General features: G+C 46.4%; 1 protein-coding gene across 4 annotated transcripts in view; it reads left to right on the plus strand.

The window, feature by feature from the left end:
- Nucleotides 1-23,256, plus strand: part of TMEM108 (transmembrane protein 108) — a 171,257-nt gene extending 148,001 nt beyond the window's left edge. For 2 of the 4 annotated variants that reach the window (XM_042806453.1, XM_042806452.1), the window contains exons 4-6: nucleotides 11,105-12,217; nucleotides 21,173-21,327; nucleotides 22,915-23,256. In XM_042806453.1, the coding sequence (XP_042662387.1) occupies nucleotides 11,105-12,217; nucleotides 21,173-21,327; nucleotides 22,915-23,037 (1,391 nt within the window). In that variant the 3' untranslated portion in view covers nucleotides 23,038-23,256. Of the gene's footprint in view, nucleotides 1-4,588; nucleotides 5,423-11,104; nucleotides 12,218-21,172; nucleotides 21,328-22,914 lie in introns of those variants that run through there. The other 2 variants (XM_032991245.2, XM_032991246.2) reach the window with 2 other exon arrangements.

A 23,256-nucleotide genomic window follows, 5' to 3' on the forward strand; every position in this document is an offset into this window, starting at 1 on the left:
ACTTGTAAAGTACTGTGCAAATAACCCCGCAACAGGAGTTATGCTCATTATTATTACTGTTATTCCAAACAGTGATTCTATTTTGATGGTGCAAAGAAGCGCATATGACAGTGCCAGCCTGTCACGTTTAAGGCAGGATGAAACTCTAATGACTTGAGTCCTCTGTAAACACTTAAACCATTGAATGTAAATGATCTTTCAGATATGCAATGTGTTCCTATGAATAGGGAAGACCAACACATGTTCAGACTAACATTCCAGAGCACACACATATTGGTAGTGGATCTTTTTCTTTTTTTTTTTTAATGAAAATGTACATGTAAAAGGAAACCATCCATGCAGAAAGGTGAAATTTTTTACTTTGTTATGTAACTGCATTCATGCTGAACAGAAAATGTGAATTGCAGAAGTGAATGAACTGCAGAGTTGATAGAGCATATTTTTATAAAGTCAGATCCTCTTCCTAACTTCATATGTATTTCCACTTGAATTACCGATCCCCTGACTAATCAAGTATGCTGTATCACCATGTCATCTCACCCTTATGTTCTTTGTGGATAGATATTGCATATTTCCACCTCTTGAATCTAATTCAGGAGCAGTAACACTGAGTGAAATATAAGCGGCAGAGTCCTGCTCTCATTAGCAGAAATTACATCCAGCTACTGCTGTGACCTTACTTATAAGAACATACAATTTACTATACCAGCTTGGACCATTGTTCCTTCCAGGCCAATACCCAGCATCAAAGGATGGCAAAAAATCCATATCTCAATACCTGTGCAATCTTGCAATTCACCTAATGGAGCAAACCCCCCTTTCTTCATCTCTGCAGTGAGCAGCTGATATTTTCAAGATGGGAATCGGATCTTTCCCTTTTATCTTTGTATGTCCTAATGCAACAGGCATGGCTGAAACTCAAGCGCCCATTTTTTGGAGGTGAGTCCTGAAACTCACCTCCATTTTTTGCAGGCTGTGGAGGGGCTTCACTAACCCCTTGGGCCATCAGACCTCCCTGAAGAGCAGCTCACGAAGCACCCAAGTGATTCAGATAACATCCAGGTTATACTGAAATCAGCCATAGCCGAAGCCAGGGTCAACTCAAGACACCTAAGAGGCAATACAAACTTTTGCTCCAGAAGCCAAAAGCAAGCTGTCGCTGGTCTATAGGAAGGATGAACAGAAATTAAAAGTAACAGCTCACTTCTTTCCCTAGCAACCTTACATCCACTCCAGAGGCTTTGCTAACCCTGTATAATCCAGAAGACAATAAGAGCAGCAGGTTACGGCCTTTATGGCTGATTTATGTGTAACCTTATATCCTCAGGCTGTGCTCACACAAGAAAATCTGGACGTGGAAACTCTCACTGGCTTTTATAGCCCACGTCCACCTTGAGAATTATTCCCATGCAAATCTGACCCTTTGTACCCACAAACCAGTAGCCATACTGGAAATGATGACTCCTTTGATCCTGACCTGGTTTGGTTCTCACTTGCCCAGGTGATAAACTGACACAGTGAACAACTGCATAAGCCCCCCTCACCCCCCCCTCCCTTTTACTTACGCTGAGGCACAGTGTGCTTTTTCCTTCAACTGGGCAATGGTCAAAAAATCAGAGTAAAGCTTTCCTGCAGGTAAATATAATAGTTACTTTCTAATTGTGTGTAACCTGCTCACATAACAGATCAGTGCAAGCTTCTTATTACAAGCTCTCACTGGAGATCAAGCACAAGGATAACCAGGCACTTGGAGGTAATAATGTGTGTGAAGGGGGCATAAGTAATAAATCATCCAAATCACTTTCAGTAAAGAAATGAAATGAGTGAAATACCTTCAGGGTTTGTATAAGTTAGTCAGCCTATGCAGAACTGTAACATCCCTTCTGGTTCCAGTATCAACATTTCTGTACCTGCAGCTGGAAAATTTAAGCACAGCTTTTGCAAGCAGAGGAAAAAAAGTCTGCATCATTGAAGTGGAGGGATCCACAAGTAGGGCACTCTGCTGTGCCTCCTTGCCAGCTGTCATACAGTGTGTTACAATATTTTAAATCAGCCATGGATCAGAAGTTACTGGGAAAGACAGACAGAGGGATAGACAACCTGTTCCTATAAATGTTTCGTTAGAAAAGACAAACCTAAAATGACTGTGCTGTAATGAAGGAGTATCCTGAGTCTAGAATAAGCATCCTTGATTGATAGGTAAGTCGGTGTAAATTACACAGAGCTGGAGGCTTAGTCATGAAGAAATTAGGTTTGGAAAAGATGTGTCATCTGGTGCTGGCATCAAAAGCCTCTGACTTGGTTACGTCCAACTGCAAGTGGGAGGATTTTGAAAGGAGTGCAGCCAGTCTAGGAGCTGTGATTTTTTGGAAAAAGGCTTATGCGTGAAGAAGTGGCTTCTACTTCCTCATGCTACCCGCCGCTTCCCAGCTCAGCAGGTGCCAGACGTCTTGCCTTGCAGGGGTCAGGCGCAGCTGATCCGTAGTGTGCTGTTTCTTTGAGAGGCATCAGCTCCTATTTTCAGCTGAATTAGTGCTTGCCCACTAACCCTCTAATATGGGAAAGAAAACTGCTTCCATACGCATTACCATGGAAAAGGCTGCCAGGCCATGCTGTAGTCTACTCTTCATGCCAGTGAAGTGCTGCTCCCTAGGGTCTGTTGTTTGGTTTTCGGTAGAAACTGGTTCTGAAAGGCGAAAGCAGTGGCATTTCCTCTCCTGACAAGTATCACAATACAGAGACTACATTTCACCTTTTCAAACATTGCTTTTACTTATCCCTTTATTGTACTAAACAAATTCTCGGTTTGCTTTACGATGATGCCATCTAAATAGATAGAGGGACATGAGGTGGGATTTGTCTCACCTAATTCTCATCACCTGAAAGCTGGACATCAAGCTAAAGCTAATCCTCCTCTACGTGACCTCTTTCACTAATGGAAAGGGAGAAGCCTCTCAAGGGTACTCGCCAGCCTGTGGATGGGGTGAATTGCCTGCCAGAGCCACGGCTACCTTGCACTAAGCATGTAACTTTTACATATCTGAAGTTACTGTTTTGAGGAGTTGTCAGAAACCTTTTTAAGGTGGCTTTGAATCCTCCATTCGTCCTTCTTATTGCTGCTTGTGAAATGGATACCCTTGCTTGAGTCAGCATCTGTGACACCAACTACATCCTCTCTTTGGCAAGATCCTATTTTAAGCTTTCCGTCAGAGGCCACAGCTATTTGTGTCATTGTCAAGACTCTTCAGAAGGCCCAGTGACATTGATGGTAGGTCTCTTAGAAGCCAGAGGTTCTGCAGTAATATAAATAGGATCAGCAGCACTAAGTGCAGGTGAAAGAAAAGCCAGCTGCACATCCTTTCTGTCTCCCTTGGCAACAGCATCCTGCCAACAAAAACTGCTGCCAAGTAAAGGCTGGAAAGGAAGGGACGTGCATTTGCAAAGCTGGGGCTGGACAAGCTTTGTGTGAGGGGGGAACTGTCAGACCAAGGAACACTAGGGTGCTTTGAGAATCATTTTTGGTTTGTTCCATGTGGTTTTGGACAAGGGAATGCACAGAGCCTCTGTCCTTATGAAGAGTTTTCATCTGAAATTCCAAACAATGGTCTCTGAAGTTTTGAGCCATATGTTTCCATCCATGACAGCACACAGGGAAGAAATTTGTGGTGAGTTACTACTTACAGATGTGGCAAATCCTGCAGCAGAGGTTAAAATACGTGTCATGGTTCTCTTGTTACGCCAGCTGCAGCTTGGTGTTAAATCATTGTTTCAGCAGCAAGCTCTTGATCAGCCCTGAGTTCTAGAAACTGCTAAACAATCTGATATTTGTAAGGACCCATTTTTTTTTTTTTATGATGTACTAAATATCTTTATGTAGGAGAACCTTCAGACTGCAAACAGTAAGGGTGAAAAGTGAACTACAAATGGCAGCACGAGAGCACAAAAATCCAAAGCAGATCTAAGATTATTATTTGTACTCTGTCTTTCCGTGTTCTCCAGTAAATGATCGTGTCTGTGAAAACAGAGTTTGTGTAACTATGGGTAAAATATACTTGTCATATAATACATGCACCTGCCTAACATTCCCGATGGGGACTTCAGTCCCAGGAAATCAGCACTGGGGTCACTGTTGGAGGCCCTATAGCTGCTAGTGCTGCTGAATCTCAAACCTATCGTCACATCATCACTCCTTTCTGATTTGGGCACAGGGTCAGAAAAGAAGTCTGGCTGCAACATGCTTGTATCCAAGGCCTGAAAGAAGGAGGATCTTCCCAGTTGGTATGATAAGAGAGAAGAAGGAACTGGCTTTTCTCTCTAGCAAAACATTAGGAATTGACTTTGTGAGGAGCCCCTATAACGAACTGCTCGGGCTGTTGCAGCACCCCTGGATACAGCAGGGACTCTGAATCAAAGACTGGGCAGTGTGGATTGCTCTCTGGCTCCTGGGGGATTCCTACACTGTTCTCAAGAAGCCCCCAACTTGTTGCTCTCCTACCATTTCCCTGTGCCTTTTGAGGGAATGGTAGCTGGCTGCACAGGGCACATTTTTGTGCTCTTCGGGCAGGGTGTTCTTCCAGACACCCAGCTGTGGCAGAGAGAAAGAGAGAAACAGAATAAAAAAAGAAGAAATTAAGAAGGGAGGTGGGATTATGGCTTCAGGAATCACAGGATCTGGGGACTTCTTTATGGTTACAAAGTAGAAATTGCCCATTCACCACTGAGGAGTGAAGAAATAAAATACAGAACGTGCATTACCGTGCCAGGCGAGGAGAAGGAGCAAAGAAGAATGCTATTTCATTCCCCATATTTTCCTCTGACAGGAATATTAATATCATTAGCGATAATTGAATGAAGTGGAAAGTCTGGTGGAGGTACAGAAGCAGGAGATAGGTCTGTAAAATCTATCGACACACAAAAAGCTAAATGCTGCTGCTGGAGGGAGGGCACTCTGCCTTGAAATAGGGACTGAACAGCCTCACAAGGGCGTGCAGCTGGGGTGCTTGTTGCTGTTTTGTTCCCAGAAAATGAGAACTGCCAGCAATCCTCTGGCATCTGAATAGACCCGTGTCAGACAAACTGTATCTGGACTTGATGGGAAACCAAGCTGGAATACCAAGCAGCCCTTCGATCTACTGGCAGAGAGGGGGACTAGCTCAGTAAGTAATCTTGCCTTGCAGTTGCAAAGGTACTCCATAAAGGAGCGAGCCCTCTCGCTGCACAGCCCTGCAAGACACGCCTGCCTGGGCTGGCTCAGTCCTCATTCCTCCAAACCAGTTCCAACAATAACAGCAACTCCTGCGTGCAGCTGCCTCATTAGGGGGAAGATGTATTTTTCCTTTTTCTGCTGAGGGATGAAGCTTCCAAATGTGTGTGATGTGAGCAGGTGAGGATGTCTGCTGACAAGTCCAAATGATATTTTCAGGTAAGTGATTACCTTGAACAAGCAGCTAGAGTCAGGCTCTTTCTTTTTATTACCCTCCTCTCAGTAATCACTGTTGTCCTGGATTGTCAGTAAGCCTTTTCACAAGGTTCAACAGCTCGGATGTCTGTATATATTTAGCTGAATAGGGGATCTGAAGCATTTCTAAAGCACCTATTCCCATAGTAGCTGTGAGTCTCTAGTGCAGTGTGAGAATGAATTGAGCTGCCTGCTCTGTGACTGCACGACACTGTCCTATTTGTATCACCCATTGTTTAACTCCCTGGAGGACCAGAAATTAATTTTGATTTACAGGCTCACTCTCTCAAAGTCTGTGATGGAGGTGCATCTTAGAGGCAGTAATAGTATTCTGCAATGTTTTAATATTGTTAGAGGAGCAGGACATCTTGCCTCATGAAAACTGTAGCTACCATTACTTGTTGTTGCACAGGGAGTGTCAGCGAGTACTGCTTAATTTGTATTTGTACATGTGATTTCCAGAGCTTCTGCTGATGCTGATTTATGTTACTGCAAATAGAGCTGTTACTCTGTGTGTCTCATTCCCTGCATTTTAACAAATACCTTGTGTATTGAAGTTGGGGTTGATCATCCTGTCTAATACTTACAAGGGAAAACAGACAATAACTTGTAAGTTAGTATCTGGGAGTTCTGGAATGATAGCCACTGATAAACAGCCAGGGAAGATAAATTCTCTGTGCAGAGTAACCTACTTTTTCTTCCCTCCGTTCTGCCACCAGTCATGAAGATGAAATTTGCTTAACTCTTTGTTTGTACAAAGGCTGCTTTATTGTGAGTGAAAATCATATTGCTTTGACAGATTACAAAGAAATGACCATAACAAAAATAACAATATACACTTTCTGCAGTTTCCATCTATTAAAGATTCATTTTGCTCCCTGTAATGTTTTAGGTGTGCTGAGGGACATCAGAAGTTAATAGTGTCGTCAAGAAAGCTTTCGTTATGACGATAACATTGCTGGTGCTTTGAACAGGTTTTGCACAACCTTCTCTCACTATTAGTGAGTCAAAACTGTTAGAGGCACAGAGAGGCTTCAGCATCCCGTACCCAAGCCCTGGGTCTGTAGATAATAGTTCCTTTGTAGGATGGCTCCCCTTGCTTCCCTTGCCCACAGCAGTCTGAAATAATGAGTCCAGCAGTAGGTCTCTGCACAAAAAGCTCTTCCTGACCTCCTAGAGCAAAAATATTTGTCAGGTGCTGCTCGGGGTGGCTCCGTTTGTCTTGCTGCAAGGTCCGAGGTAGCAGAGGCCAGAAGGGGTCAAACACCAGACTGAGTTTCATGGTGCATATTAATTTGCTGTAAAAAATACGAAGGTGCAGCTCAAAAGTTTCCACTGTATCTCTGGCAATTAGGGCTTGGTCCAAAGCGCAATAAAGTCGTTGGGAACCTTTCCACAGGCTTTAGATCAGAAGTTATGTAAGTTTGTGTTGTTTAAAGGGGGTGCCCCGGGGAGGCTGAACGCGTGAGCTGACTCGACAGCCGCATGCCTGCTCTGCCATGTCATGCGAAAGGCTGTTCCCAAAGTGCTCGTGAGGTGTCCCGTGCAGCACCAGGTGGTATTAACTCCTAAAGGAAGGCTTTTAATGTTGTCCTGTGCCAGGACACTGGCTCCTAGCAGGGGCTAGGACTCTGCTGTGCTTCATCCTGGAGTTAATTCATTTTGTACTTAATATTCCTTTCTTGGTGCACTATGCAAGACCATAGGATGGCATGGTTCACACCACTGAGATGTCAGGTCAGTCAGCCTTCTCATTAGGGTTTAATGGTTTTAATGTAGTCATAAAATCAGGCTCCAAAAGTGGGGATTTGACACAGAGCATTTAAAAGCCAAACCAGTTTGACCCCTTCTGAGCATGAGCCTCTATAGCTTAGAAATGGCCCCTTATGAAAAAACTTAATGGTGTGAACTGACCTTTGAAAATATAATTCATTATTATTATTTGCTCTAATGTGCTTACATCAGTCTGTATTACCATTATGCCAGCAGATAATCAGGACTGCCAGTCCCTACCCCAAAGGGCTCATGCTCCAAGATCAGTCCTAAGAGTCTTAAGCAGCCAAAACTGAAGGATTTTGGCAGAGAGCTGCAGCACCGTGCTTTGGACTGACCGAGAGCATCTGCTATGTACCATCTCACCTGGGATATCAAAACTTTGGCTGTGACAACTTGATAGAAACCAGAAGGTTTCCTTTCAGTGGTAGTCTGACTTGAGGGTAAGCTGAGGCACTGGGGGACAATTGGTGTCATAGCCACCGCAGCCCTTTTCTCGGTGTGGGTGCATTCGTGAAGCAGAGACAGAGGTTGGGGAGGGAAGAAATTTGAAGGGGTTGATTAAGTCCATTTCTGTGACAAATGCCTCCTGCGCCTTAGTGGAGAAATTCAGAATTATCATTTTCCTAGGCTTAAGCCAAAGTTGCCAAACAGGGCAGTCTGCTATCAGGGACCTCAAGAAGAGTCCTACTTTGTAAGAGATTGCGTATCCTCAAGTGATAGAAAAGTAAGCGGGAGCTCTGGGCAATCAAGTCGCACCGCAAATCCAGCCAGGGCATGCTTAGGTGATGATGCAGAGCATCTGAAAATAACGATTCCAGCTTTACTTTTGCTTTCCAGTTGGCTGCTGATCGGTTATGGAGCCAATTAATTCTACTTAAAAGGGCCAGCAAAGCCCATAGAGAAGTCCTTATTAGTTGCCCAGAGAGTTATGTTTCGTTAGTCCTTATTATATAGATGTTTCTCCCTAAATACACAGCACTGGCTATTTTTACAATGGTCTGCTAAGCTGAATACTTTTTCAGCAGTTGGGGGCACACATTAGCTCTAGTTGTCACTGAAGGAGTTACTGTGGTCCATTCAAACAGTAAAAAAAAAGTCCGAAGAAGCCGTAGTTTATGGGGCCACCATGGCCTCTGTAGAGGCTGTTAAAGGGAATCCAGGAGATGAGCAAAACCCAATGGCCACAGTGTGAGACAGCCCAGTGTCATGGGGGCTATTGTTTATTGTCAGATAAATTACTTCTGATGTAGTATTTTCTCTGAATAATTATTCATACTTTACAAGCCACCTAAAGGTACTAGCTAAATGCATTTGGCTTCTCATGCCTGATATGTGGTGACCTGCTACCACACCAGACTGCCCCAGAGAGATTATAAATCTTTACAGCAGCAAGCTTCTGATTTATCAGTATTCCAAGAAGTGGAGATGGATATTAGGTAGGTTTTTAGCCAGAGATCAGGGTTTCTAACCCCAGGGCACAATATGCAGAAACGCTGACAACTTTCTTATTCCTCAAGGAGTATCCTGGAGAAAAACATTGACCCGTTTGAGATGTTTTTCTGTGCATGAGGTGTGAGAGAAAGTAGTTACACAAAGAACATCCAAAATTTTTAGCAGGCATTACAATCATTATAATCTAGTATCTCATAAGATCTGCCAATGCACTTTATCTTATGTGCTTAGAACAGCAGGCCTGAAGTTTCCTGAAACATTATCTCCACACACCAAATCCAAAATAAATCGTCATCCTTTCCTCTTTGTATTTGTTCTGTGGCAGCAACTTGTCTTGGCATGAAATATTAGCCATATGGACACTAGAATATCTGCTTTGACCTTGACCTCAGAATAAGTGCTGCCAAAAATGTGAAGATAACTCCTGCCTTTCATTTCCAAGAGTGATGCTCCACGAATATAGCACGATCTGCTCTCCTGTTTGCATCTCGGTGTGCAGAATGTGGTTTTTTCTTTGAGTAGGTGTTCTGCTAAAAGCATATTGTCTGTGGCTGGCTACGAACTGGGAAGCAGTATCCCAGACGATGATTTATTTGGCAGAGAAATTTATTTCAGAAATTTAAAAAAAAAAAAAAAAAAAAAAAAAAGAGCTAATTTTAGCATCAGGCAGTGGAAAGTGCATTGCTTGTAATTGGCTATCACTGCGTTATCCAGACAGTTTTCATCTATTGGATACTCTGAGAAGTAACAGGAGGCTGCTAGGGGCAAGATGAGGTGAATTTTATTAGTTGCAGAGCTCTGCACTGTTCTGGTTCAGAAATGGTGGTCAGTGTTCAAACTAAAGCGTGTAGCTGGGCAAGAGGAGTAAATACTGCTCCTTCGGTGAGCGTTTGCTACGTGTATTGCACTGCTTGCAAACGGGTATGAATGATGCACAGGATTCGGAATAAACACATTTCGTGGCATTTTCATCTGCCCAGCACGCAACAGAGCCCAGTGGACACCTAATCAGAGATCTTCTTTCATTTCCTCAAGTCCCTGTCTTCCTTTTCTGCTGGTGCCCCTAACAGATATTCCCAAGTAGGGTCGAACTAAACGGCATAACGGTGCTCATGGAGACAGCTGGCAAGCCTGGGAAGGGCGGAGAAGCGGGCAGGAAGGTACTCCACAGTCTTGGCTGCTCGGTGATCATTACCCAGTTTGGAGTCCTGCAGCTTTGACGAACTCGTCCCCCTGATTTGTTAAGACTGTGGCAACATTTTTCACCTTGACACCCCTGGTTGAAATTCACACTAGCTAACGGTGCCATCTGATGATGCTCAGTGGACCGTGCAAAATGGATTTATTCCGTGTGCTTCCTAGTGGGCAGAGATCCACATTACACTCAGCAGCTTCAACATATGGAAATGGTGACGTGTGATTGATGTGGTCCCTGCAGGTCACGCTAACTCACAGTGTATTAGCCCTGCATCCCGGGGAGGCTGGTGCTACTGCAGCTGCCCACGTCCATTACCCGGACTGGGAATCAATGGAAGAATTGATGTTCCCAGCAGTGTGAATCTGGCACCTCATGAAATGGTGTGCACTACGGAGGGCAAATTTTACACAGTCCAATCCCACAGCATATATGAGCAGGTTGCAACCAAACATTTCTATATGGGTGCAAAGGGCAGTTGTGTTAGATTGAGTCAGACCCCTAATAGTCGTATGGCTTTTTAAAATGGCTGTGATGGCTATGTTTTCTTGTTCATTTTTAACATTTGGAGATTCTCCACATCTCAAATAAGTGACTAGATTTTCTGAAGTTGCTAAGAAAAGGACACCGTATATAACCCAGGAAGCCCTCTCATCAGACATCCCTTCTTGACCTAATTTTCAGCAAGGGCTAAGCAGCTGCTCTCTCAAAAAAACAGATTGCTTAATGGCATCCAAGGCTGGAGGCAGCCAAATTTAGGATTTTGCAGCCAAAAGAATAAGCGGACTAAGGTTCCCCATAATGATGGGAACATTCGTCTGGAGGCCTCCTGGCCAAAACAAAAATGAAAACATCTTTTGTTTCTGCCCCCAAACAGTAGGATGCTTTGTAGCTTCTACAGGGAAATCACCTGCCTACAGCACTTTAAAGCACTCTCCTGAGTCCGTACTGCAAGCCCCTCTCTCTCTTTGCCGCAAAGATTCCCTGCCGCCTCCCCGTTCCCACCTCGCCCCTTGCATGGCCACAGGGCCACCGCAGCCCCTGTGGATTTTCTTTTCTCTTCCTGCTTTCCCAGAGAAGCCGAGAAAGTTGGATGCTAGCTGTTCTGTCCTTCTGCAGAAGATGGAAGGTATTCCTTCCTGCCAGACATGCATGCCGTGCCGTTCCCTGTCCGCTGTTCCCTCCCTGGTGTCTTACCCTCTGTCTGTGTTTTTTTCCTCCAGGCGTTCTACTGATCTTGGCACTGACAGAAGAGCTGGTGTTTTCCGTTCAGGTACTGCCTCCCGCTGTCTCCTCCTCTCAGGGCTTCCCGGTGGACACTACCACTATCACAGCCATGGGAACAACACCTCGCCACAAAGACCGCCACACGGCAGAGCCCCTTCCCCCGTCCGCCCGCGCCGTTCCCCGTCCCGTCAGCCTGGCAGAGAAAGCCCCTTCGGCCGGGCAAAAGCAAGCGGGCAGCCCTCGTGTCGGTGACAAGGGAACATATCATTTACCCAACCAGAGTGCGCTGTACTCGGGACAGACTCGCCCCAAGGGGAAAATATTCCAGGTTTTCAAAGGCAACTTCACAGAGTCCTCAGAGCCTTACCTAAAGACCACCCTGCACTCTCCCTTCCCTACCCTGAGGAGCCCTTTCACAGACCACCCGTTTCGGTCCCAGACTGCCACGTCCAGCGATCCGAACGGCACGGGGCCGGCAAGAACTACGCACTCGGACCCTTCTCCCCACCGCAACGCCTCGGGAAGCCTTAGGGAAGCAGAGCAAGGGGACGGGACCCAGCTAATGGTGCAGGAGGCAGATTTTGCCACCACAACTGCTGGACCATCAACTGATCCCGAAGCAGTGTCGGTGCCTTTTAAACCCGCCCGCTACGGCGTATGGGATATGCTGAGCAAAAACAACTCTTGGGTAACCTTGAATCTCAGTACAAATGTCCCCCTGTTTGCTGGCCCTGGATCTGCAACAGCAGCAGCGGGTCACTCGGTTCAGACCAGTTTTGACGTCGGCGTCTCCTCCCCAGCAGCAGGAGACCCCGAGGGACCTGCTCCAACGCAGCACGGCGCGGTGACTAACGCGACCTTGCTGGGCAGCGCTCTCTCCGCAGAGCCTGCCACCAGGTTGTCCAGCTCCATTTCCACAGCTGGCTCCACCGCCACCGGGAACTTCCTAAACAGACTGGTTCCTGCCGGGACCTGGAAACCCGGCGTGCAAGGAAACATCTCCCACGTCACCGAGGGGGACAAACCCCAGCACAGAGCAACCATCTGTCTCAGCAAGATGGACATTGCCTGGATCATTCTGGCTATCAGTGTACCTATATCCTCATGTTGTAAGTTAATTGCCACTTTATTTTGCTTTTTCTTTCCTTAAAATTCAGATTTTGGCCCATGATTCAAGGACCGAGTGGAGAGCTGACAAAGGCAGGGTGCTTGAGATGCATGACAAGCCATCACTAGACAGAGATCACATGCACTGACCAAAGTGCTTAGCTTCAAAATGCAGGGCTAAAATATTTACAGTCACAGCATACTTGCTCTGTTGCTATTAGAAATCATTTAGTCTATTTGGGCCCTCTGTTTGAGGGTGTAACACAAGGCTGAACAATCATAGAAGGTGAAGCAGCTTTAATTCAACTCATTTAAGCTGGTGAACAAAGATTGTACAAGTCTTTAACCTGAGAAGCACTATATGCTGCCCTGGAATTGGAATTAAAAAGCCAACTGCTAACCCAAAGGATTAATGACAATTTTAATGACTAATACCTTAGGAAACACCAGTTTTCCAGTGCAATAAAATATTTCACTGCAGGCAGTTCATGAGCTGTCGGATTTTAAAACCTAATAACCAAAGTGCTGGTTTCCTCTATTTTAATTCCAACTTTGCAGCTGCCAAGGGAGCAGGAAGAGTTTGAAATCCTGGCCTTCAGACACCAGGAGCCAGCCACCTGCGGGACCTGGGCAGGCTGGGTTCCCAGAGCTGGCTTAGGGTCTCGTCACTTGACTCGGTAACAAAAAACACATGAGAAATTAGGAGAAAGCTTGTGAGCAGTTGCTGGGGTGTCCCTTGCTTAGCTAGGTTATACCAGCAAGGTGGGACAACATATTCTCCGGGGTGTCACTGTTGCGGGGTGTGATGATGCTGATCTGCCTGGAGTGAAACAAAACCAAACATTTCCCAGCCTTTGCTGCCCGAGGAAACAAAAGGGTAGGAGCCAACAATATTGAGTATTAATTCTGTTACGTACAGCCGCGAGCTGTACTGAGGACAAGGCTAGATGGGCTGACCGAGCCCGTCTCGCACACAGCTTGCTCCTGCCAAAAAGGACGGTGCTGCTCTCTCCTGCCCTCTCCCGGGTGCAGCCACCTGATCCTGCCCCTCTCCTCCTGCCCGGGCCCGGCCTGACTCCATCCTGAGACACTCTCAGATTGCTAAAGTCGCCAAAAAATATTCACTTTGCTCTTCGGTACTTTCTGTCCACCCAGTGAGCTGGATCAGCTCGCCGCAGGGTCAGATGAGCACAAGACCTGGAGGGGGTGAGGCTGCAGGAACATGCACCTGGAAAAAGAGCCGCGTGTCTCCTGTCAGCAGCTGCAAATTGTTGGATTGGCTTAGCATTTCTGGCAGGCTTGTACCTCTGGGACCAGAGGTTCTGCTGTAGCCAGCGTGGTTAAAACCAGGAGTGAGAACAGAGCTTAAACCTAAAAGATGGACAGTCAAAATAAAGAGAAAGCAAAGCAGAAGTGTGCATACATACCTCTGCGAAAGATGGAGAGGAGAAACTGGGACATAGCAAGCACAAAATGAGAAGCAGTGATATTTGATTATGTGATGAACAGTGCCTTGTCTATCAATCAGTAGAAATAGAGGATCAAATAAATTATTCCAAGCATTATCTTTTGGGCCAATATTCAGAAAGAGAGCTGATCTAGATAGAAAGCATCCAAATACAAACCCCAAGATATAATACCTTACAATGCAAGCATAGAAAGCATAACCAGTGTGTAAACTGGTTTATGTCTGCCTGCAGTGTGCCACGAATCAGGTAAAAACTAATTATAGTTATTACTACTACTACTACTAATAATAATAATATGAAGAGCCTGTTGGCAGGACTTCTGACCCACTATTAATTAAATAGTGATGTTTAAGCTTTCCTTCTTATCATATGTGCCACAGCAGTATGTGTTCATATGACTGTGCCTATTCCGTTTCTTGTATTTGTAAGGTACGTTTTTTTAAAAGGCAAATGTTATTTTGAAATTTATCTATACCAGCTCTAACACAACTGAGTGTTTAAACGTTCAAATATTTAAGTCCTGCTTTCAGGACCAGACTTCTGAGGATGGTCTTCAGTGGGACTCTCCCTTTAAAATCTGGGGATCCTCAGATGTATTTCAGGGTTGAAAGGCAGGCACCTAAATGGGATTTTTTTGGAATCTGGCTGAAGTGCCTAGGGAATTGCTTTCATCCCAAAGTTGTGGCGTTGAAACTATGCCATGCTAAGTGCTGAGGTACAGGCATAGGTTATTCCTGTCGGAGAAAAAGGCGTTATAAGCGACCTAAAGCACTTTTTCCCAGACGCACATGTATCGGTCGTGCCTCCCCGGGGTGCTGAGGGTTTCCTCACCCTCAGGCATCTGTGTACCTTCAGGCACGGGTGCGCGGTGCGGGGCAGGTGGTGTGTGGGGTGCGGTGTGAGTTACGGGGGGGTGCGGTGATGCGGCGTCCAGCGCGCTGGGCGGGCGGGGGGGTCCTGGGGTGCGCGGTGTGCCAAGGGGACTGTCGCCACCTCCCGGGCACAGGCACCTGCAGCTGGGGACAGAAGGCCCCGGCGCTGGCATTGCCTCATCACTTCAGGTCTAGAGAGGGGCTGATGTGAAGAGACGGGCGAAGAGTGCAGCCGTTTGGGTTTCCACAGCATCTTCAAGGGGTGAAAGCGTTTTCGGTGAGAGGTTCGCAGCTGTTGTGGGCGTAGACACTGTCCTGCCCCTGCCTGAAAGGTGGGAGGTGTCTCAGATATCGAGGTTCACCCCCCCGCAACCCCCCCCCCCCCATGCTCTTAAATGTCTGTGCTGCCTTAGGAGGGAATAAGCCACTGAGGGGTCCTGTGATGGGAGGTTATCGCTGCCCCGGCGCTGCGGGCTGGCGGCTCTGGGCTCAGGCTGGCACCGTCAGGGCTGCTGGCCGGACCCACCGAGGGTCCTGAGCAAGCCCTGAGCAGCTGCTGAGGTGCTGGTGAGAAAGGATAAGGCCCTACACCGGCGGGAGGGGAGGCCCCAAGGCAGGGAATTCAGCAACGCGCCCTGCAAAGGGGTGTGAGAAGGTTGAGGAGAAGCACCCGGAGCCCCGTGCACTGCTGCAGAGCTGCAGGAATCTAATTAACCCGGCTCCCTCCTCCTGCTAACGAGGAGTGCCCCTGAGCCAGCTGACTGACCTCCAGGTTGCTGAGCCGTGGCCAGCACATCTCCCCACCGCCGGGAGCCCCTGTGCCTCTCCCCAGAATCCCCCCCCCCGGCCCCCCGTGCGAGGGGTGGCCAGGAGGCTGGAAAAGCCTTCCTTCTCAGGGGGCACAGCCTGTGCTGCCCGAAATCCTCAGAAAGGAAAAAACATACCGTGATGCTACAGAGACACGTCTGTCCCTCTCTGACGTGTGGTGCAGGAGGGCCCCACGCGCTGCTCGCTGTCACTCCTTTTACTGACAGGCATCTGTTAAATAAAACCCTGGGGGCATTTTAACATCCATAGCAGGGGAAGTGACCCGCCAGAGAGCGACCAGAGGAGCCCTCTGCTCCTCATCCCCACTGGAAGAAGTGCCTGGGTTGCTGCACTTCTCCTTGCAGAGGAAAGACCCTGCCAGGGCTCCTCGCTGGCCCATCCCTGCCGTGGGGGGTTGCTCCTCAGAGCAGGGAGCAGCGGAGGATTTGTTCAGCATCACTGTGCCCTGGGATCCGAGCCCCAGTGAGGACTGGCAGGGTGGCCCGGCTCGGTGGCTATAGCACCAGCCTGAAGACCTGGGCCTCAGGAGCTCACCTGCTGAGATAAGAGATGGGATTTAGCCTCCCCATCCTCACAGTCTATATTTATTTAAGGATGCAGGAGTTTCTGAGTCCCACTGAGATCCCTTAAAATGCTAGCCAGACAGGTAATGCTTCAGATAAGAATGTGCGAGCCGTGTCTGCTGTGTGAACCTGGGGAAATCATTTCACCTCTTCGTGCCTCAGTTTCACGGTATACATAATGGGGGTAACGTTCCTAACACCATTTGAGGAGTGCAAAAATGAAGCATTCCATATCATTGCATTCCCAGGAAAGCAAAGTCATATATAACACCAACATCAGTATTTTCTGCATGTCACACTTTGAGTTGTTTTTGCGGCGTCCTTCAGGCAGCCTTGAACATTTTTGTGCACGTGCATTTGTCCATGTGTGGGTGCCTGTCTCTGCAATGCAGAACAAGACACAATATGAACTCATTTTAAAACCCACCGTCCCAGTCCTCGGGCTCCCAGTACTTACGTCGCTGTAATTACAGAATGACACGATAAAACGTGGAAGAACAGAAACTTGCAAATCAGATGCGCAAAAGTCAATTCATTGAGTCAGTTCTGCTGACACAGGAGAACGTGAGAGGAAGGCTGAGGCTCCGAACACAGGCGTCAGCAGAACTCAAAGAATATATGAAGATTTGCCTTGGACCTAACCCCACTTAGCTCACATTTCATGTATTGGGATGCGTTCCAAAATTTTCTCACCCGCTTTCTCCATCGCAAAACCTAGGAACGTTTGCTTCCTGGTCTGAAGCAAGAGAGATCCCAAGCCCTGAGTCTAATCCCCAGGTGTGAGCTCAGACTGAGCTGGAGAAGAGCCTTCTGTCTCCAGGTGTAAGTAGCTGTGGTCAATAACCAAACCCATCACGATATCTGTATTACAGCTAAGACTGTACTACTATAGACAGTCACAGTAACTGAGGGAAATAGAAGGAAATATGGAAAAAAACCACTATTTTAGTCACTGAGCCAAAGGTTCTGTAGAAACTTAGTTTATGTTATGATCTGCAGCTATAGGGAGAAGTAAATTAGCATCCTTCAGTCTGAGTATCTCCTGACTTAAAACTGCTGGCAATGTTCAGGCCTGTTAACAGTGTGTTTTAGATGGGAGCTGGAGACTGGGGACAGGGGGTCTGCAGCTACGTACGTAAGATTGGGAAAATATTTAAGTGAGTTGAAAGAAAAGACAGAAGACTATCAGGAAACTGTAGGGAGTTGGTATGACCTCGTCACACTGCGTTTATGAGGCCGGTATTGAACATGGTGTATTATCCTGGTGGTTTATGGTTTTTAAAAAAATTGGAAGATTAGAAAAGAGCTGTGAGAATGATTTGAGAGCTGAGAAATGCAGCGTAACTCCACTTGTGTCATCATGTTGTCCAAGACAAGGCTGAAGCCCACATATTTGGGGGGACATTTCTGATAGCATAATGGAAGCTTTGAATTAAAAAGGCACAAGGAGATTGAGGAAGTGGCAGATAAAGCTGGAGGTATTTAGACAATAAGTGGAAAGTAAACGTATCCCCACAATGGAAATTAAGCATTGAAGCAAACTTTGTGGGAATGGGATCCAGTTAATGCAGTTAATCCACATCCTTAAATGAAGCTGGGTATTTTCCTATGAGATGTGCTGTACCTTAAATACAGCTTATGGTTAAGTTAACGGGTGAAATTCTCCTGGTGTGCAGGTGTTGTGCAGGTGAGAGTAGGTGATGGACATGTTCCCACCAGCCTAAAAACCTGTGAATCTGTGAAAAACTCATTTCTCCATTTTGTGAGATGTATTATGTCCTGTTTTGTGGGCGGGGGGACAGATAATGCAGACGTAATTTACCTTAGGGCCAGAAAGAGGCCAGCATCAGAGCCAGAGCTCGTCAGCAGCTCAGCCCCTGAGCATGTGAGTTGACTTTCCTCCCTCCAGACTAGCAGCAGGTCAAAAGATACGGGATAGAAATGCTTCTGAACTCCATGAACCTCCAGTATCCACAAAATTGCAGACACCCCTGGTATTTCCTAGCGTGTAATATAACCTCTGTGCAGGGAGCTTCAGGCTGACACAGGGACGATGCTGAAGTGTCCTTCTCACGGCACTGGCTATTGACCGGAGCTGGCAAAGCAAAAAGTCAGTTTAGCTTTTCCAATTCCCAGAAAGCATCCAGGTGAGTGCTTGAAAACCAGAGAAGAGTTAGCCCTTTTTCTGCCCAAAAGGTTGGCCATCTCTGAAACAGAGGTGATACATGGCAGAACTGAACATCAGCACTGTCTCGGCCTTATGAGGACATCACATATTACACCAGGGAAGATAAGCAGAGTATTAGCAGCTACTGTTTCTCTCTTCAGCTCTGTTGTTGTTACTGCCATTTATCCCTTCTGAACCTTCTCTGCCCTCTATATATTTCATCCACTTAATACGTCCTCGCTGGCCATCGCAACTGTTTGTCTGGAAAGAGTTTTTTCTGTAATACACATAATTGTAATCACGGGAGGAAATAGATATCTAAGAATATCAGTAAAGCTGTACCCTGTTCCTATATTGTTCTGGAAGTAAGCAGTCCTACGTTAGCTACATTAATTTCACTAAAATATGCCCCCAAATAGTAGTTAATATGAGATGAAGAGGGAATAGCCCCATTCCAGCCCTGCTGTCCTCTCTCTGGCTCTTAAACCAGGTCTCCTCTTCTTTGAATTGGGGCAGTTTAGGTAGACAGCCTTCTGCTAAAATATATTATATCCGAGGAAGCTCATGAGCCCATTTTCCATGATCTTCCACCCATTTGCTTGTGCGTGCGCTAAGGTTGGAGGCCAAGAGTGTAACTAAGGGAGAGAGCATTATTGCTGTAGAGCAGCCACACCTGCACGTGGCAGGGCCGTTTCCTGCTGGAAGAAGCACAGATCTCTCTTGACTCAGCGGCACCGGCTTTCCAGACCCTAAAAACCAAATCAGATACTTCTCTGTCAGCAGCCACAATGTTTTGTAAGCTGTAAAAAAACTGGGGCTTTCAAAATATTTGCACAGCGATAGAGCTGGCTTTACTGGGGCTCTTGTACCCTCAGGCACCTTCAGAAACGTCCTGTGCCTTGCGGAGCACTTGTTGCTGGGGTACCGAAAGCTCCAAGCTCTGTTGGCTCTCGCCAGCAGTTGGGGGGGGGGGACTAAACGTAGGTCCTGCTTCACTTTCTAATCTTAATGAGCCTGCAGGCTGGGCCGGGCTGCGGAGAGGGTAGCAGCAAGGCAGGGAGCAAAGGTGCAGGCCTTCCCCAGGCTGGGCATTTCCCCGGGCAGGGGGGGCGGCTCCGGTGGCCCCCACGGGTGCCTGGCGGCGGGAGCAGCAGCGGGCGTCGCGCTGCCGGGCTGCCAGCAAGTGAAGCTGTCGGTGATAGAAAGACCGAAGCACTGTGAGTCAAAGATGGTCGTAAGTTTGACGATGACCTGCTTTTCTGAAACGTGCAGGAAGAGGGCGGGAGATTTTGCCATTAGTTTGGGAAGAAGATTTATAGCATAAGCTCACCTTTCCCTTTGGATGAGACAGAAACTGCCTGAACTCAAACCCATTATTTTTTTTTTTTTTCTTAGTAGCTTATTCTTTTGTTTTAAATAGAGCTCTAGCCTTGCACTTTTGTATTGCCATTTGATGCAAGTAAATGGGATAAGAAATTAGACCCACAGTTTATGGGTAGCTGCAATGTTTGTCAAAACATACAAAGCAGCTTTGACCCCTCTGCAGTCTTTTCTTTCCTCTGGGCTATAATTCTAATAAATAATTTTGGCTGTAGCCGAGAAAATAATTTATTTTTTTGCTTCATGAATATTTTCTCTCTTCTTTTCTACCATGAGGGGTTTAGAAACAACGGAGTGAATTTACGGCAGGGCATTCCCTATTTCGCAGGTACAAATCAAACTAAGTACATGTCCAGCGACCCGTCTGTCTGCATAAATCAGGTAGATTACAAGCACAACTGGTCAATTAATTCCACAGGTGTAAGATAAGCACACAGATTTTATGCACTACTCCTCTGAACAAACCCCCGTACACGCCTCAACATCTGCCTGAGCAAGGACCAGTGGGAAAAGCGAGTTCATTACAGTGGGTTTGCCTGGCTTTTATGAAATTGCCAAGACTGCCCATCTGAATTGCAAGAGAGAGGACTAAACCAAAAGCAATTCCAGAAAATAACACTCAACCAGCTTTGTGTCTGGCCTTGCCCGCTGCGGCGGTGTCGTCCTGGCATCTCTGCCGTCGGGGGTGCCAGGGGCCGTGAGACCAGACAGACAATTCTATCAACAAGATTCACTCGCTGGTCACTTCGTCTTGCCTAACTGCTCTACTTTAAGCTCAAATATTTCAGTTTGCAGAAGCTTAAGTGTGCTGTGCAGAGAAGAGAAGAGGCCAGGCTCAGACACCACCCACCAGTGCCCAGGGTGAGTGTGGGAAACGGATGGCGCTTATCAGTGGATCCCACATCCCTGTACGGCTGATGGAAACAGGCAGAGAAACCCCCAGCTCAGGGGTTAATGCTACCCTGGAAGCGTAAGCTACGCGAGACGGGTGCCGGAGGGGATCCCCACACCACCTCACCACTGTCTCACCCCATGCAGGAGCCCATCTGTTCCCCTTGCTGGTCGCCGATGTTTTGGAGCGTGGTCACAAAGTACCCCAAAATCCAAGTTATGAATGTGAGGTGACGGGGGGCAGGGTTCAGTGGCACTTCAGGGCAGAAGCTTTTGGTGTTGAAGATGTGCAGCTACATGCATTTATGAATTTGGTATGTGAGTTTAGGACAGGTGTCTCTCACTGCCCGTTTGCTAGTGTGCTCATCGCTGCAGCGACTGAGCACTCTGGAAGCAGAAAAGATCTGTGCAGAGGCTTCGCAGTCCCTGGGGAGTGCCCTCTGTTCTAGAGGGTCTATAAATCCCTGCTTAGGTATTAAAATACCATCAGTTACAACACCAAAGCTTTTCTTTGGCCCCACAGCCACATCTTGAAGATTATAAACTCACATCAAAAAGTAAAAGTAAATCTGCATATTCTGCCAAGCCCAATGCCTCATCTGCTTGGCCCAGATTCTGACTTAATTGTGTGGGGTTTGTTAGGAGAGAGCTAGATCTGTCTGAGAGTGAATTGTACAAATGAAGGTCACCGGCCCTCTCCTTAAGTAATGTAAAAACCAAGTCCGTGGTACTGATGAGCCCTTACTGAAAGGAAGTAACTGAACTTTTGACATGTTTCTATCGACAGCAGTTCTGCTGACAGTCTGCTGCATGAGGAGGAAGAAAAAGACATCTAACCCAGAAAACAACCTGAGCTATTGGAATAATGCTATTACCATGGACTACTTCAACAGACATGCTGTAGAGTTGCCGAGAGAGATCCAGTCCCTGGAGACTTCAGAGGTACCTCACTTGCAGAACTAGTGTAACTGAAGCTGTGCTGGGAGAAGGGGGGGTGAAGTCATATTAATAAAGCCTTGAAATCTCTATGCATATTCAGGGAAACAGCTTTTTTGAGAAGGACTCACCCCTACACATGTATAAGATGGGATAAACATGTCACAAAAAATGGATTGCCAGCCTATTCCCTGCCACTGCAGATATGTTCCATGTTGCTGTGTGGTCACAGGAGTTAACCACCTCTGGGTGAATTTTTTCCTGGGTTTCTCTTCTCTTTGAGCCTGTAGCAAGTGTCTAGCCATACCATGACTGCTTAGGAGACCTCTTTGGGCTGGCTTGTTACTGACAGTTGGTCCTTCTAATCTGTCTATTGTGCATGTCCTGCACAACATCAGATGAGGGGGGTACTGGGAGTTAATCATGAAAAGAGATTTTGTGCATTTACGTTTCAGGAGCTGCCTATAGCTTCTCAAATACCAGTTCAGAGGATGAGTTTTCCAAGTATATAAGCAATCAAAACGTCAGTATATGAGAGTGTGTAGTGGTGGTGTATAGCTATCAGCCTTTACTTACAAAATCTGACTGGTTCAGTGGGATTATTCATATAAGGGCAGGTGATCCTAACGATAGAAATGTATTCCCTAGCCTCAGAGATAAAGAAGAATAATTTAGCTTAGTTCAAAGGTATTTAAAACCTAGAAACAGTGGAGAGTTTGGGTTTATACTAAAGTGATTTTCAGATAAACTAGCTAACTCATTTAAAAAAAAGATATTTAAAAGGAACCTCTGAGATGTGATTAGACAAGCATTCACAGTTGCTTCATTAACCCCACTTTGCTGACAATCACGTTGCTCAAGCTAAAGCAGGACCGGCTCTAGACTTACCAAGAATCAAAAGCTAGGCCGATTCCCATATAGGCTACTCTCCAAAAGCTGTAATCTGAGTCATTTAAAACTGATCAGAACATGACTGAACTGAGGCACACTCAGGTACCTTGGAGTGGTTTTCTGACCTTAAAAAGAAGCTGCAAATGCATCTTTGAGGAGTCAAGCCCAGCTGATAGGTGGGAAACTGTTACAATGCATAATGAAAGTGAAAAAAAAAAAAAACAACAAAACAACAACAAAAAACAAACCAACCAACCAACCAAACCAAACAAAAACAAAAAAAAACAAAACAAAACAAAACAAAACAACAACAAAAACAAACAAACAAACAAACAAAAAAAAAACACAAAAAAAAAAACAAAACAAAAAAACAAACATGAAAGCTCAGATTCTGCTAAGGGACCTGAAGTTTGGTGCATCTGACTTCTGGGTCCCCAGACTGAGAAAGAATCAGCCTGACCATCAGAGAAACTCTTCAGTCATAGCTCCTATTGCCTGAAGAAGGGTAAAACCAGCTCACCAAATTTAGCTCTCCAGGAGCCAGAGCCTCCAAAATCCAGGCACTTTTGGAGGATTGGGAAAAGCGAGGAAAATAGCAGTCCATTCCTCACCTGCATTCGCACAGGGCAGCGGCGTGCCCTGTGTGCTCGTGGAGGCTGAGGGGTGTGAGGGGCTCACCCTGCTTCTCTGTCTTTCTCCTAGGACCACCTCTCCGAGCCGCGCTCCCCCGCCAACGGCGACTACCGCGACAGCGGGATGGTCCTCGTGAACCCCTTCTGTCAAGAGACACTATTTGTAGGACATGAGCAAGTCTCTGAAATATGACCCCACAGCTGCCCATGTATTGCAGTTTCATCTCTACTGTCTCCGAATTATAAATAAATATATATATTATAAATATAACCTTTGTGTAACCCTGGATTACGAGAAACGTTTTCAGCTTTTCTTTTCTCCCTCAGAATTGTCAGTCCCTTTTTTATAAGTGTGGTAAAACTTTACAGAATAAACTGTGGCTTTATAAAATAAAGGTATTTCTAAGCAAAA

This window comes from Tyto alba, unplaced genomic scaffold (genome assembly GCF_018691265.1).
Source record: "Tyto alba isolate M040663 unplaced genomic scaffold, T.alba_DEE_v4.0 Super-Scaffold_46, whole genome shotgun sequence".
Classification (NCBI taxonomy): Eukaryota; Metazoa; Chordata; class Aves; order Strigiformes; family Tytonidae; genus Tyto; species Tyto alba.